Here is a 17,150-nt window from a genome sequence, read left to right on the forward strand (position 1 = left end):
TCTAGTTCTAAGAACACTAATACAAAACCTCAAAATAATGTCTAATTGAATACTAAAAACGTTATGACAGACCGCCTTAAAAAACCTAATGGAATTTTACTTTTTTCTATGAAGGATAAAACACTGAATATTGACAAAATATGAACGCCACACCCTCTTTCGATTGACACATTTTACAATCAAGCGAAACGCAACAAAAAGTGAAACATGAACACGAAGGGTACAAAATAAACCCACCTACAATCTGCTATACCTGATCCATCACTAAGCTTTAGAACTTTGTTGTGAAAATCTCCTTCCGCGTCTGTGGAAACGCTTCCCGCCCACACTGCTTGGTGCCTCGTCTGAGCTGCTGTGACGTAGATGACCGTAGTAACTGCTATATCATCCAAAAGCGCATATTCCAACCATTGAAAGACTTGGAATAGTTGAAGACTTACTGTCATTAAAAAAACATGAGTGCACATCATAATGACAGCTACACTTTCCATCTTAAACATCTAGACAAAATATTTGGGAATGTCCGGCGAGCCAGATTGAAAAGCTTAACGGGCCGCACGTGTCCCCCGGTCCTTTATTTGCCCAGGTCTGTCGTACACTGAGGGGGTTAGAGGGGCTGCGTCCATTGATTGATTGATTGATTGTAACTTTTATTAGTGGATTGCACAGTAGAGTATATATTCTGTACAATTGACCACTAAATGGTAACACCCCAATACGTTTTTCAACTTGTTGGAATTGAGGTCCACGTTAATCAATTCATGGTAAGGAGGAAGGGGAGTCATCTTACATGACGTCATGAATTAGAGTGGCTTCGAACGCGACCGTTTTGCCTGTTGGTTTTGGTTGTGATCGATAAGGATGTGTGGGAGGGTTAGGGTGTGGTTTTTTAATAAAGAGGTCTCGGATTAAAAAACTGCGATCGTTTGAGTGCCTCTTCTCTCAAGAGGGAGATGATGTATTTTTCATGTGTTGGTGCTCATAAGCAGGCTAAGAGGAGACTCTTACAACTAATTAAAGAGCCCCTCTAATGTTGACAGCATAGGCATTTATTTTATAGTTCTGGATCTGTAGTGATTTTAGGTTTGTTTTCTAACGAGTTTCAGCACATTTTGACACGCCCAATCTTAGCTGCACAATGTAGGCAGGCCTGCACCAACCAACTGACGTCCGCTACAGACGACTGGAGGCAATTTAATGCTGTATATTATGTGTTTTGGTAGCATCTTTATCTCGAATCATGTTGTTTCCGCACAGAATTTTAAGGAAATACCAAATATGCCTGCCAGATGCATTTTTGCAGGTTGAAATACTACAACTAAAGTAAGAAATCAGCCTACATTCAGTGGGGCAAAATAGTATTTAGTCAGCCAGCGATTGTGCAAGTTCTCCCACTTCAAATGATGATCATCATAGGTACACTTCAACTGTGAGAGACAGAATGTGAAAAAAACATCCAGGAATTCACATTGTAGGAATTTTGAAGAATTTATTTGTAAGTTATGGTGGAAAATAAGTATTTGGTCCACCATTCAAAGCTCTCACTGATGGAAGGAGGTTTTGGCTCAAAATCTCATTCTTTCCTTAACACGGATCAATAGTCCTGTCCCCTTAGCAGAAAAACAGCCCCAAAGCATGGGATATAAACTCAACTTGTCGTGTTTGGAGGAAGAAGAATACTGAGTTGCATCCCAAGAACACCAAACCTATTGTGAAGCATGGGGGTGGAAACATCATGCTTTGGGGTTGGTTTTCTGCTAAGGGGACAGGACGATTGATCCGTGTTAAGGAAAGAATGAACGGGGCCATGTATCGTGAGATTTTGAGCCAAAACCTCCTTCCATCAGTGAGAGCTTTGAATGGTGGACCAAATACTTATTTTCCACCATAATTTACAAATATATTTTTTTTAATTCCTACAATGTGAATTCCAGGATTTTCTTTCTGTGGGGCGGCATAGCTCGGTTGGTAGAGTGGCCGTGCCAGCAACTTGAGGGTTGCAGGTTCGATTCCCGCTTCCGCCATCCTAGTCACTGCCGTTGTGTCCTTGGGCAAGACACTTTACCCACCTGCTACTGGTTTGAATGTAACTTAGATATTGTGTTTCACTATGTAAAGCGCTTTGAGTCACTAGAGAAAAGCGCTATATAAATATAATTCACTTCACTTCTTAACGTTTTTAGCATTCAATCAGACATTATTGTGAGGTTTTGTATGAGTGCTCCTAAAAATCAGACATGCCAGCCCCCCAGACACATTTTTTTCTCAAAATTTGGCCCTCCGAGTCAAAATAATTGCCCAGGCCTGGTCTATGTGGTGGAATAGGCTCCAGCTTTAAGGATGATGTCACACATCGAGTCTCGCGATAGAAATGGGGAGTTGGTTAGCTCATGATTACCCACAAACTAATAGATATAATCGGAAATGACTGACAAATTCATTTTTAGGAGAAAAAAATACATAAGGAGAGCTTGTTAGTGAAATTGAAGCAATCTGGACGCTACTTTTGCATACATTTATAACCTAAACAGAAGAGCTCCCCATTCTCTGCCATTATTGTTTTGCCGTGTTTCATTCAGCATGGATTACACCATTATTTTGATGTGAAACCTAACCGAGGCAAGTAGAGATGAGGCGGTGATGTGCAGAGGAAAACCGGCGTCAGAAAGTGGACTACTCAGCTGCTGCCATCCGGAGCCCATCAAACGCTTCAGTTGTACAGTAAGTAGGTCTCCTGTCCTAATATGCATGAAGTCAAGTCACGTGTGTGGTCTCTTCAATGTGTGCGGCACACGGAGTCGGCAGATGTCTCACATCTCCACCCTCACAATGGATACCGCATTTTCCGGACTATAATGCGCACCTAAAATCCTTTTTTTTCCCTCAAAACTCGACAGTGCGCCTTATAACCCGGTGCGCCTAATGTAAGGAATAAATTTAGTTGAGCTTACTCACCTCGAAGCTATTTTATTTGGTACATGGTGTAACGATAAGTCTGACCAGTAGATGGCAGTCAAACATAAAAGATAAGTGTAGACTGCACTATGGTGGCAATATGACTCAAGTCAACAACACCAACATTTTATATGTTCCATTGAAAATATAGAACATTACAAACGGCGCTCAAAAATCTATCAAAATATTTTAGTATGACTTTGCTAAGCTTGATGTGCTTCAACATACCAGTATTATTATGGTGTGTGTACAAGGTAAGACATATCTGGCGTTTTGCTTCGCAATATTATGCAAAAGCAACTTTTCTTACCCTCTGGTACCTGCTGATCTGTATTTAGGATCTGCATAAATCCTGAAAAATTGCGCGGGTCCGCCTTTGTAGTTTGTAAAGACACCGTAGTTGATAAACTTATTTTTCTCTATGTTCGTGTTATGGGACATTCATCCTCCACTGCTGCAATTTCTAATATAAAGTAGTGTAAAGTTCTTACTTATGTCTGTCAATAAACTCACTATGAAAGCACTAAAACAAAGGTGCCCATTACGTCGATCGCGAGCTACCAGTCGACCGCGGGGGGTGTGTCAGTCGATCTCCAGCCAGGCTTTTAAAAAAAATAGACCTAAAAATGAGTGATCATCAATCTTCACCAAGACGTCACTTCAATGACATTCACGGTACCGGAGGGTCTTGTGAGATGACGCTGGCTGCTGCAAGATCATTATTATGAAAATATGACCGAGAGGAAGGCCAGAAACACTTTTTATTTCAACAGACTCTCGCGCCGTACCTTCCGTCAAAACTCTAAAGGCCGACTGCACATTTCCTATCTTCACAATAAAAGCCCTGCTTCATGCTGCCTGCGCTAACTAAATACAGAGTCTCAGAAAACTGGCGTGCACAAGCGATCCCTCAGAAAGCTGGCGTGCACATCACTTGTGCACGCCAGCTTTCCGAGACTCTTATTTTGTTAGCGCAGGCAGCATGAAGCAGGGCTTTTATTGTGAAGATAGGAAATGTGCAGTCGGCCTTTAGAGTTTTGACGGAAGGGACGGCGCGAAAGTCTGTTGAAATAAAAAGTGTTTCTCGCCTTCCTCTCTGTCATTTTTTCATAATAATGAACTGGCAGCAGCCAGCGTCATCTCACAAGACCCTCGGGTGCCGTGAATGTCAATCAAGCAAGCTACGGAATTTGCCGCCAATGTTTTTCTTGTAAAGTGTATGGAAGCTGGATGAATTAGATGCCAAAAACCAACCACTTTCATGTGGTATTGTACAGAAAGGACAACTTTTTTTCTCCTCCATTTGAAAATGTGGGCGTTATCATCATTACTGTCTGATTCCAATCAATGCAAGTCATCAGAATCAGGTAATACACCAACTTATATTCTTGTCTTTGTGAAAGAAAGACATCTATATGTGTTACACATGCTTGTATTATCATTAAACACATTTAACTTGTTTACAAAAATGTCTCTTTCATAAATAAATAAATATAAATGATATATATAAATGAGGTAGATCCCCTCGAGTTGGTCAATTGAAAAGTAGCTCGCCTGCAGAAAAAGTGTGGGCACCCCTGCACTAAAACATACCGGTGTAGTGAGTTTACATTATTCACCAAAGGAACTTAAGTTATTAGAGAGTTCCGGTCGGACGGTTTTTCACGGGACACATTTCCGGTGATGTTGTTTCCGGATAACGAGATGCTGCTCCGTTATCGATTGAAGTAAAGTCTGACTGTCATTAAAACAGTTAGCTCCATCTTTTGACACTTTTTCCACTCCTGTCCTTGCACGCTACACCGCTACAACAAAGATGACGAGGAGGAGACACTACCGAAGGTGAGCCACGTAAATAAAACCGCCCACAAAACGGCGCATTCTGAAGCGACTTGAAGATGATCTGTAAAACATCATCTATGCAACATTTTGACCAAAGAACCACCACTACATGTTATGTAGACCACAACTTAACGTTTTACATTTACAAAAAATAATAATAATATGACTCCTTTAATGCGCCCTTTAATCCGGTGCACCTTGTATCTGAAATTTTTTTTAAAAAAATAGACCGTTCATCAGCAGTGCGCCTTATAAACCAGTACGCCCTACTTATTTCTACCTTCGGTGTTGGGGGTAGAACTTGGTGAATGTGTTCATTCTCTTGCGTAACCACAGGAGGATAATTCATTCTAGGCATGATATTAAAGCGCCGTGCACAATTGCTGCAAGAGCAATGCAGCCGAGGATAGCTTTCAGTAGAAAAGGGCGAGGTGTGGTGACAGTCAAACAGGAGACCTAAAACTAATGTATACATTTCATCATGTTTAAAAGATGCTTAATTTGATGGGTCAAGCTGTTGCAAGTCATGATGGATGACACACCTCCATCATCAATGTTGCTTCGTCATCATGTTACCATGTGGTGGTGGGTTAGGTTTCATATGGACAAAATTAAGTAATTTGAGTATTATCTATTGCGACTTTTGTGTAAATATTGGAGAAAAGACTAACAATCAGACAAGATAGCTAACAATTCAAGTCAGGTGATGACGTCACTGGCTAGCATTTAGCTCCCAGGCTGCTAGCAGGCAAGATCAATTAGTGAGGTTATTTTTAGCTTTTTAGTAATAAATGGCGGCTTTTCCGTGTTTTTTTTTCTCCATCGGTTGCGTAGGAGTGAATATGTTGGACAGATGACAGTGATGCTTTCAAATAACCGTAAGTCTTCAACAATACAAAGTATTTCAATGGTGGGAATCTGCACTTTTGCATGATATACTTGTTACTATGGTAATCTAGTTGTTTACTATGGTAATCTAATTGGTTACTATGGTAATCTAATTAGTTAATATGATAATGTAAGTCACAGGATGTCAGACGAGGCACCAATCTGTGTGCGTGGGGAGCGTTTCCAAAGCGGCCAGCCTGAAATGTGGGTGTCGGGGACACCCAGAAGAAGATTTTTGCAACAAAGTTCTAAAGATTAGTGATATAACAGATTTTAAGTCGTTTTTTTTGTTTTGTTTACATTCATATTTGGCTGTTTCTTGCATTTTTGCTGCCTTTCACTTGATTGTAAAATATGTCGATCGAGAGGGGATGTGACGTTCATATGTTGTCAATATTCAGTGTTTTATCGTTCATAGTTAATATTGTACATTCTGGGTGTCTCGTTCGGTAAAAATTCCGTTTTTAAAGCGATCTGTCATAGCGTTTTTTAACAAAGTGAGGTGACAGTCAAAAAAGGAGACCTAAAACTAATTTATTCATTTCATCATCCATCCATCCAATCCATTTTCTACCCCGATTCCCACCTGGACAACAATATTGGGGGTGTGCCTTAAAGGCACTGCCTCAAGCGTCCTCTAAAACCTTTCGTCACGTCCGCTTTTCCCACGTAGAAACAGCGTGCCGGCCTAGTCACATGATATATGTGGCTTTTACACACACACACACACACACACACAAGCTAATGCAATGCAAGCTTGGTCAACAGCCATACAGGTCACACTGAGGGTGGCCGTACAAACAACTTTAAGACTGTTACAAATATGCGCCACACTGTGAACAAACCCTAAACGAGAACGACAAGCAAATTTCGGGAGAACATCCGCACTGGAACACAACAAACACAACCGAACAAATACACAAAACCCCTTGCGGCACTACCACTCCCTGGATGCTACAGTATAACAATTTATTATTAGCCTGTGGGAAAAGTTTATTTTGACGTTTACCGAGAAGGCTGCAAATAGAAAAGAGGCATTCAATTTCTATTGAAATTTGATTTGATATGCCATTGCTATTTTTTAAATTATTAGTATTATTTGAAACAGGATTTTGCATGTCACTATAAAGTTATATAAGTCTCGCTTGTTTAATATTCAATGCAATACCTGTTTGGGTCCCCATTAAAAGGTTAATTTGTTCAACCTTGGCCCGCGGCTTTGTTCAGTTCAAAATTTTGGCCCACTCTGTATTTGAGTTTGACACCCCTGCACTAACCCCTCTGCCACCGTGAACTCTATATATATATATATATATATATATATATATATAGATATGTATTAGGGTCGGGCAAATTAACGCGTTAATTACGAGTTAACTCATCAATCTATTAACGCCGACAATTATTTTATCGCACATTTGCGTATGTTGTTTACATGCTTTTATTTTGTTAACGCCTTTTCTTAACAAGATGGCGTCGCCCGGATGTTCTTCGGCGTCGAGGGGCTCTTGGTAAAGATGGAACATTTGGCAAAAATACCGGACGATTCTGCAAATTTCATGGCCGGCTTACAGCGTGGTCACTCCGGGATCACTTACGACCGCCAGACAATTCTGGATGTGGATAGATCGGGCCGTTTTGGACTGAATGAGGCGTGCTTGCTAGAGCGGCTAGCTAGCATGGGAATACTTTGCCGGCTACATCCAGCGGCCTGTGAAGCAGCGGAGTATATGTGTTGTCTGTCTATTTATGAATAATGCAGACCAGGAGTGTTGGCTGAGTTCTTAACGTTTGCTTTCAGAGCGTGCATATCACAACATACAAGATGCCGTCATGGCGACACAACCTATACATGCTCCTCACTCCTGTTGCATGCTGGGTAGGGTAGTTCTTTTTTCCCCTGCCTCATAACATCACAATATAGTACCATGTATATGATGCCTTCAGTTTATCAAAGCACCAAGCAAACAATCGGAAAATTCCCATCATATCAATTCCTAGATATGGTCATAATTATTTTAAGTGCACTACGCAGAATAAACACAACATTATTAATATTGCTAGTAAGGATAATTTGATCAAAAATTCCCTAAAACAGCCCACTACCTATAATATAGGTTTTTTAAACATAATAAAAAAAATGTTTCTGCTGTTACCTCAGAAATTGCCTGTTCAGATGTTATGATTGTGGCTCAGAGATTTGTATGTAGATTATATTTATTTTCCATAACAAACAGGATAACTTAAATACCCTGGCAGTGGCAATAAGCTTAAATGTTTGTATTTACATTTTTGGAGTTGATTTTCATCAAATATGCTATTTAACTGCTACTGTTTAACAAGGACTGATTTAAATTGTGTTTGCACAACAAATGTTTTGGCGCTTTTGTTCATGTGGGAGAATATTCCAATAAAGGTGCACTACACACTACTTTTGAATTCATTATTGGGCTTTGCGTATACAATGCAGTTAATCGCGTTTAATCGGAGAAATAGGACGATTAACTTCGATTAACATTTTTAATCGTTGCCCAGCCCTAATATACATATATATATATATATATATGTGTGTGTGTGTAAGAAGTACTTGAATATATACGGACAAGCGGTAGGAAATGGATGGATGGCTGTTTAAAAGATGCTTAATTTGATGGGTCAAGCTGCTGCAAGTCATGATGGATGACACACCTCCTTCATCAATGTTGCCTCGTCATCATGTTCCCATGTGGTCCGGTTAGGGTTAGGTTTCATGCGGACAATTTAAGTCATCATGAGTTGTATCTATTGCGACTTTTGTGTAAATATTGGACAAAAGCGAGCTAACAACTCCAGTCGGGTGATGACGTCACTGGCTAGATGTTAGCTCCCGGGCTGCTAGCATGCAACATCAATTAGTGAGGTTATTTTTAGCCTTTTAGTAATAAATGGCGGCTTTTCCGTGTTTTTTTTTTTGCCCCACCGTTTGCGTAGGAGTGAAAGTGTCGCGGCGTCAGACGGACAGATGCCGAAAGAAGACGCGGGAAGCCAAAGAGCCCCGCTACTCACACAACCACCCGGGAGATCATCCACGACACCATCTTGACGCCGCCTGTCTCCGCCCCGAGGATCACTGCAGGCGGGCTGGAGCCCAGCTAGTCCCCCATGCCGCTCCTGGACGCGGCTGCTTGGTCAAGCGAGGTGCAGGGAGGAGTGGAAGGTGGGAGTCAGGTGCGGTGTTGTGAGGCTCCAGCAAGCCGAGGATGTGCTGCAGTCTGTGGGTTGGAGCTGCCGGGACGTCCGCGCCTTAAAGGGCCAGCAGCACTGTTTTCTGGTCCCGCAGCACTGCTTTCTGGTCCCGCAGCACTGCTTTCTGGTCCTGCTGCCGCTCAGCCGCAACCACACATGACTGGAATCTTATGTCTAGTTCCAGCTTGGATTCTTAAGTCATGGGGTTGGCAAACCTAAAATGTTACAAGGGCCAAATTGAACCAAAAAAAAATTGTCTGGAGCTGACAAAAAATTATAAGCCTTAAATAAGTGTCGATATCAGCCACACTAGCCTACTATCAAAATAACTCTAAAAGCCTAATTTAAGTGTTATAATGAAGGCAAAACATGATGTGTCTATATCCGCTATCCTACTATCAGAATAACTTTCAAAGCCTAATTTAAGTCTTATAATGAAGACAACACATGATGTAAGTGTCTATGTTAGCTACATTAGCCTACAATCATCCATCCATCATCTTCCGCTTATCTGAGGTCGGGTCGCGGGGGCAGCAGCCTAAGCAGGGAAGCCCAGACTTCCCTCTCCCCAGCCACTTCGCCTAGCTCTTCCCGGGGGATCCCGAGGCGTTCCCAGGCCAGCCGGGAGACATAGTCTTCCCAACGTGTCCTGGGTCTTCCCTGTGGCCTCCTACGTGCCCTAAACACCTCCCTAGGGAGGCGTTCGGGTGGCATCCTGACCAGATGCCCGAACCACCTCATCTGGCTCCTCTCCATGTGGAGGAGCAGCGGCTTTACTTTGAGTTCCTCCCGGATGACAGAGCTTAGAGCTTCTCACCCTATCTCTAAGGGAGAGACCCAAACTCATTTGGGCCGCTTGTACCCGTGATCTTATCCTTTCGGTCATGACCCAAAGCTCATGACCATAGGTGAGGATGGGAACGTAGATCGACTGGTAAATTGAGAGCTTTGCCTTCCGGCTCAGCTCCTTCTTCACCACAAGCCTACAATCAAAATAACTTTAAAAGCCTAGCTTAAGTATTATAGTAAAGGCAACACATGATGTGTCTATATTAGCCTACTATCAACATAACTTTAAAAGCCTAATTTAGGTGTTGTAATGAAGGCAACACATGATGTGCGATATCAGCTCAATTAGCCTACTATCAAAAATAACTTTTAAAAGCCTAATTTAAGTGTTGTAATAAAGGCAACACATGATGTGTCTATATTAGCCTTCCATCAAAATAACTTTAAAAGCCTAATTTAAGTGTTATAATGAAGGCAACACATGATGGGGCGGCGTGGCGCGGTGGGAGAGTGGCCGTGCGCAACTCGAGGGTCCCTGGTTCAATCCCCACCTAGTACCAACCTCGTCACGTCCGTTGTGTCCTGAGCAAGACACTTCACCCTTGCTCCTGATGGCTGCTGGTTGGCGCCTTGCATGGCAGCTCCCTCCATCAGTGTGTGAATGGGTGTGTGAATGGGTAAATGTGGAAGTAGTGTCAAAGCGCTTTGAGTACCTTGAAGGTAGAAAAGCGCTATACAAGTACAACCCATTTATTTATCATTATGTGTCTATATTAGCCTTCCATCAAAATAACTTTAAAAGCCTAATTTAAGTCTTATAATGAAAGCAACACATGATATGTGTATATATTAGCTTACTATCAAAATAACTTTAAAAGCCTAATTTAAGTGTTGTAATGAAGGCAACACATGATGTAAGTGTCTATGTTAGCTACATTAGCCTACAATCAAAATAACTTTAAAAGCCTAGCTTAAGTATTATAGTAAAGGCAACACATATGTGTATCTATTAGCCTACTATCAACATAACTTTAAAAGCCTAATTTAGGTGTTGTAATGAAGGCAAAACATGATGTGTCTATATAAGCCTACCATCAAAAAAATTTTAAATCCTAATTTAAGTGTTACAATGAAGGCAACACATGACGTAAGTGTCTATATTAGCCTACGATCAAAATAACTTTAAAAGCCTAATTTAGGTGTTGTAATGAAGGCAACACATGATGTGCGATATCAGCTCAATTAGCCTACTATCAAAATAACTTTTAAAAGCCTAATTTAAGTGTTGTAATAAAGGCAACACATGATGTGTCTATATTAGCCTTCCATCAAAATAACTTTAAAAGCCTAATTTAAGTGTTTTAATGAAGGCAACACATGATGTGTCTATATTAGCCTTCCATCAAAATAACTTTAAAAGCCTAATTCAAGTGTTTTAATGAAGGCAACACATGATGTGTCTATATTAGCCTTCCATCAAAATAACTTTAAAAGCCTAATTTAAGTGTTATAATGAAAGCAACACATGATGCAAGTGTCTATATAAACCATATTAGCCTTCCATCAAAATTACTTTAGAAGCACAATTTAAGTGCTATAATGAATGCAACACATGATGTAAGTGTCCATATCGGCTCCATTAGCCTACTAACAAAATAACTTTAAAAGCCTAATTTAAGTGTTACAATGAAGGCAACACATGACGTAAGTGTTTATATTAGCCTACGATCAAAATAACTTTAAAAGCCTAATTTAAGTGTCGTAATGAAGGCAACACATGATGTAAGTATCTATATTAGCCTACAATCAAAATAACTTTAAAAGCCTAATTTAAGTGTCAAAATGAAGGCAATACATGTGTCTATATTACCCTTCGATCAAAATAACTTTAAAAGCCTAATTTAAGTGTTGTAATAAAGGCAACACATGATGTGTCTATATTAGCCTTCCATCAAAATAACTTTAAAAGCCTAATTTAAGTGTTATAATGAAAGCAACACATGATGCAAGTGTCTATATAAACCATATTAGCCTACTATCAAAATTACTTTAAAAGCATAATTTAAGTGCTATAATGAATGCAACACATGATGTAAGTGTCCATATCGGCTCCATTAGCCTACTAACAAAATAACTTTAAAAGCCTAATTTAAGTGTTACAATGAAGGCAACACATGACGTAAGTGTCTATATTAGCCTACGATCAAAATAACTTTAAAAGCCTAATTTAAGTGTCATAATGAAGGCAACACATGATGTAAGTGTCTATATCAGCCTACGATCAAAATAACTTTAAAAGCCTAATTTAAGTGTCATAATGAAGGCAACACATGATGTAAGTATCTATATTAGCCTACGATCAAAATAACTTTAAAAGCCTAATTTAAGTGTCATAATGAAGGCAACACATGTGTCTATATTACCCTTCGATCAAAATAACTTTAAAAGCCTAATTTAAGTGTTACAATGAAGGCAACACATGATGTAAGTGTCTATATTACCCTACGATCAAAATAACTTTAAAAGCCTAATTTAAGTGTCATAATGAAGGCAACACATGATGTAAGTATCTATATTAGCCTACGATCAAAATAACTTTAAAAGCCTAATTTAAGTGTCATAATGAAGGCAACACATGATGTAAGTATCTATATTAGCCTACGATCAAAATAACTTTAAAAGCCTAATTTAAGTGTCATAATGAAGGCAACACATGTGTCTATATTACCCTACGATCAAAATAACTTTAAAAGCCTAATTTAAGTGTCATAATGAAGGCAACACATGATGTAAGTATCTATATTAGCCTACGATCAAAATAACTTTAAAAGCCTAATTTAAGTGTCATAATGAAGGCAACACATGATGTAAGTATCTATATTAGCCTACGATTAAAATAACTTTAAAAGCCTAATTTAAGTGTCATAATGAAGGCAACACATGATGTAAGTATCTATATTAGCCTACGATCAAAATAACTTTAAAAGCCTAATTTAAGTGTCATAATGAAGGCAACACATGTGTCTATATTACCCTTCGATCAAAATAACTTTAAAAGCCTAATTTAAGTGTTACAATGAAGGCAACACATGATGTAAGTGTCTATATTACCCTACGATCAAAATAACTTTAAAAGCCTAATTTAAGTGTCATAATGAAGGCAACACATGATGTAAGTATCTATATTAGCCTACGATCAAAATAACTTTAAAAGCCTAATTTAAGTGTCATAATGAAGGCAACACATGATGTAAGTATCTATATTAGCCTACGATCAAAATAACTTTAAAAGCCTAATTTAAGTGTCATAATGAAGGCAACACATGTGTCTATATTACCCTACGATCAAAATAACTTTAAAAGCCTAATTTAAGTGTCATAATGAAGGCAACACATGATGTAAGTATCTATATTAGCCTACGATCAAAATAACTTTAAAAGCCTAATTTAAGTGTCATAATGAAGGCAACACATGATGTAAGTATCTATATTAGCCTACGATTAAAATAACTTTAAAAGCCTAATTTAAGTGTCATAATGAAGGCAACACATGATGTGTCTATATTAGCCTACGATCAAAATAACTTTAAAAGCCTAATTTAAGTGTCATAATGAAGGCAACACATGATGTAAGTGTCTATATTAGCCTACGATCAAAATAACTTTAAAAGCCTAATTTAAGTGTCATAATGAAGGCAACACATGATGTGTCTATATTACCCTTCGATCAAAATAACTTTAAAAGCCTAATTTAAGTGTTACAATGAAGGCAACACATGACGTAAGTGTCTATATTAGCCTACGATCAAAATAACTTTAAAAGCCTAATTTAAGTGTCATAATGAAGGCAACACATGATGTAAGTGTCTATATCAGCTACATTAGCCTACTATCAAAATAACTTTAAAAGCCTAATTTAATCATAATGGCAGCTACAGTTTCCATCTTAAAGATCTAAAAAAATGTATTTGTGAATATCTGGCGGGCCAGAATGAAAAGCTTAACGGGCGGCATGTGTCCCCCGGGCCTTCATTTGCCCAGGTCTGGCCTAGACTCTTACTAGATGACTTTGTGATGCATTATTAACCAGTGTCATGATTTGACCTCAATTCATTTGGTCACATTTCTGCACTCCTGAATGCTGTAACCCACGCCCCTTTTACACATGCTGCTTTGGAGATGTACACTGAAAACTAGGCCACGCGCCATCCAGTGTCTTATTTTAGTGAGCAAATCAATTTGCCAGATATACTTCATCTATGAAGCTGTTGTGCACGGTACAATTCGTTTCGGTTCGATTCCTGGGGGGGTGACGTTTCTTTCCATGTTTTTAATAACACTGGGTGCCAGTTCTATGATTAACTACATTCCTACAAATAATAGCAGCTGTGATAAATGTATGAATTGTTTAAAACTGGTTTTGTTTATTACAATTCAAGCCATACATTTAATAAAGTCAAATACAAATAAGGCAACAAGAGAAGTATCCCAAACTTATTTTTTCTAAAGTAAATCTGTACAGCAAACATAGGTGTCAAGGGTGTCAAAGTCAAGGATCGCAGGCCCTATAATGAATTATCTACGGCCCCTGGGATGATATTTGATTAGTATTAGAACCGGCCCCCAGGAAACATCTCTGTCATTGCAAACATGGTTTCTGTACAAAATATTCTAAGTCGTTTTCCTGATGTATCAAATACAATGCAATAAAATACTGATTGACTTAAGAATCATACTATGTGATTTTCTGGATTTTTGGTTTAGATTCTGTCACTCACCGTTGAAGAGTTCCTATGAAGATTAGACTTCAACATGCTTTGTAAGAGGGAACACTTGAAACATCTGCAATGCATCTAATAATTGTTCGCCTCACTGTGTATATATACATATATATGTATGTATGTGTATATATATATATATATATATATATATATATATATTATATATATGTAGGTGTATATATATATATATATATATATATACACATTTATACATACATTAAATATACACACACACATATATATATATATAAATAATCACACACATATGTATGTGTATATGTGTGTATACATATATACACACAGAGGGAACACTAGAAAAATCTGCAATGCATCAAATAATTGTTCGCCTCACTGTGTATATATACATATATATATATACACACATTCATGTATATACACATATATATATATATATACACACATATATATATATATATACACACACATATACATACACACATTATATATACATATATATATAAATAATCACACACATATATGTATGTGTATATATGTGTGTATACATATATACACAGAGGGAACACTAGAAAAATCTGCAATGCATCAAATAATTGTTCGCTTCACTGTGTATATATACATATACATACATATATATATTATATATATATGTAGGTGTATATATGTATATGTATACACACACACATTATACAGAAATATATATATATATATATACACATTAATGTATATATATATATATATATATATATATACACATACATATATTATATATGTAGGTGTATATATGTATATATATACACACATTATACAGAAATATATATATATATAATCACACACATATGTATGTGAATGTGTTATATACATATATACACACATATATGTGTGTATATATGTATATATGGTGTGTGTGTGTGTGTGTGTATATATATATATATATTTTTTTTTTTTTTTCATGGTTTAGGGGCGCCTTTTGGTGGTTAAGGAACGTAATTACACCAAAAAAAATGTTTTAATAGGCAAGCCTGAGTTCCATTGGGTCTTCATGTGTAAAGCATAGTAATATATCAAAATTAGTCTGTTAAAGAGGTCTTAAGAGAAAATGTATCTACTTTATGATTCCAACATCGTTGCAATCCAAAGCATAATTCATTGTTTTTGTTTAATCTAAAGTTGCAAGAAATATTTCAATAATGAATAAAGCAGAACATGTTCACTGCTCACTACTGTAAACATATCGGAGTTGTTGTCCAGAAATGTGGGGAAATACCTACAACAGTACATTACGTTCAATAATCTTGTAACAAAAAGGGTTAATTGGGATAATACACTATGCTGGATGTGCAATAGAGAACATATGTATTGAATTAAGAATATCAAAATTTAATTTGGTAAATTTGCTAAATAATGTACAAGGCATACTATAACCAAGAATGAACAATTATTCAAGATACTAAATATAACCTTATAGAAAAATATAACATAAAACATTTGTATGCACACACACTACACACTATTATAATCTTACTATGTGGAATTGAATTATGGAATGGATTAAGTAAATGTATTAATATGATCCACTTACACTGCAAGTGTTTACAAAGTACAAAGAATATTGACAATTGTATTGAACTCCACAGGTTGTAATGTTTGAAATGTGTACTTACATAGTGCAGGGAGTGAACTATGTCATTGCTGTGGAATGGAAAAGAGGAAGGATTAAATAAGAGTTGCTTTTTCCTACTCCTTTTTGACATGCTGAAAAGAAAATGTAAATAATAGACGCATCATTTTGCAACTGTATATACAGTACAGGCCAAAAGTTTGGACACCTCATTTTAATGTGTTTCCTTTATTTTTATGACTATTTACATTGTAGATTGTCACTGAAGGCATCAAAACTATGGATGAGCACATGTGGAGTTATGTACTTAAAAAAAAAAAGGTAAAATAACTGAAAACACGTTTTGTATTCTAGTTTCTTCACTATATGTATGTGTATATATACATATGTGTGTGTGTGTGTGTGTGTAAAAAAAAAAAAAAAAAAAGGTGAAATTGATGAAAACACGTTTTATATTCCAGTTTCTTCAACGTAGCCCACCCTTTGCTCCGATTACTGCTTTGCACACTCGAGGCATTCTCTCAATGAGCTTCAAGCACACCTGTGAAGTGAAAACCATTTCAGGTGACTACCTCTTGAAGATCATCAAGAGAATTCCAAGAGTGTGCAACAAAAAAATCAGCGCAAAGGGTGGCTATTTTGAAGAAACTGGAATATAAATCATGTTTTCAGCAATTTCACCTTTTTTTTTTTTGTTTAGTACATAACTCCACGTGTTCAAAGTTTTGATGCCTTTAGTGACAATCTACAAAGTAAATAATCATTAAAATAAAGAAAACGCAATGAATGAGAAGGTGTGTCCAAACTTTTGGCCTGTACTGTATGTTAAAAAAAAAACAATCTGAATTTAAGAAAAAGTAAAAAAAATTGTATAAGACTTCCTGGCCTAATTTCAGACTTTCAAACTGAAAACAACAATCTGAATTTAAGAAAAATTTAAAAATTGTAAAAGACTTTCTGGCCTAATTTCAGACTTTCAAACTGAACAATCAAAATCAACACATGGCTTGTTTTTGGTGCCTAAGGGTTGAACAAATAACATTTTACAAAACAATTACACAAAAAACACG

At 37.5% G+C, this 17,150-nt stretch overlaps 1 protein-coding gene across 1 annotated transcript in view; it reads right to left on the reverse strand.

Annotated features, from left to right (window-relative positions):
* The window catches only part of reep2 (receptor accessory protein 2), a 30,694-nt gene extending 21,700 nt beyond the window's left edge, over positions 1–8,994 (reverse strand). The window contains exon 1 of the mRNA XM_061902064.1: positions 8,731–8,994. Coding sequence (XP_061758048.1) covers positions 8,731–8,762 — 32 coding nt within the window. The 5' untranslated portion in view covers positions 8,763–8,994. The remainder of the gene's footprint in view (positions 1–8,730) is intronic.
* Between the last annotated feature and the right edge of the window lie 8,156 nt (positions 8,995–17,150).

This window comes from Nerophis ophidion, linkage group LG05 (genome assembly GCF_033978795.1).
Source record: "Nerophis ophidion isolate RoL-2023_Sa linkage group LG05, RoL_Noph_v1.0, whole genome shotgun sequence".
Taxonomy (NCBI): domain Eukaryota; kingdom Metazoa; phylum Chordata; class Actinopteri; order Syngnathiformes; family Syngnathidae; genus Nerophis; species Nerophis ophidion.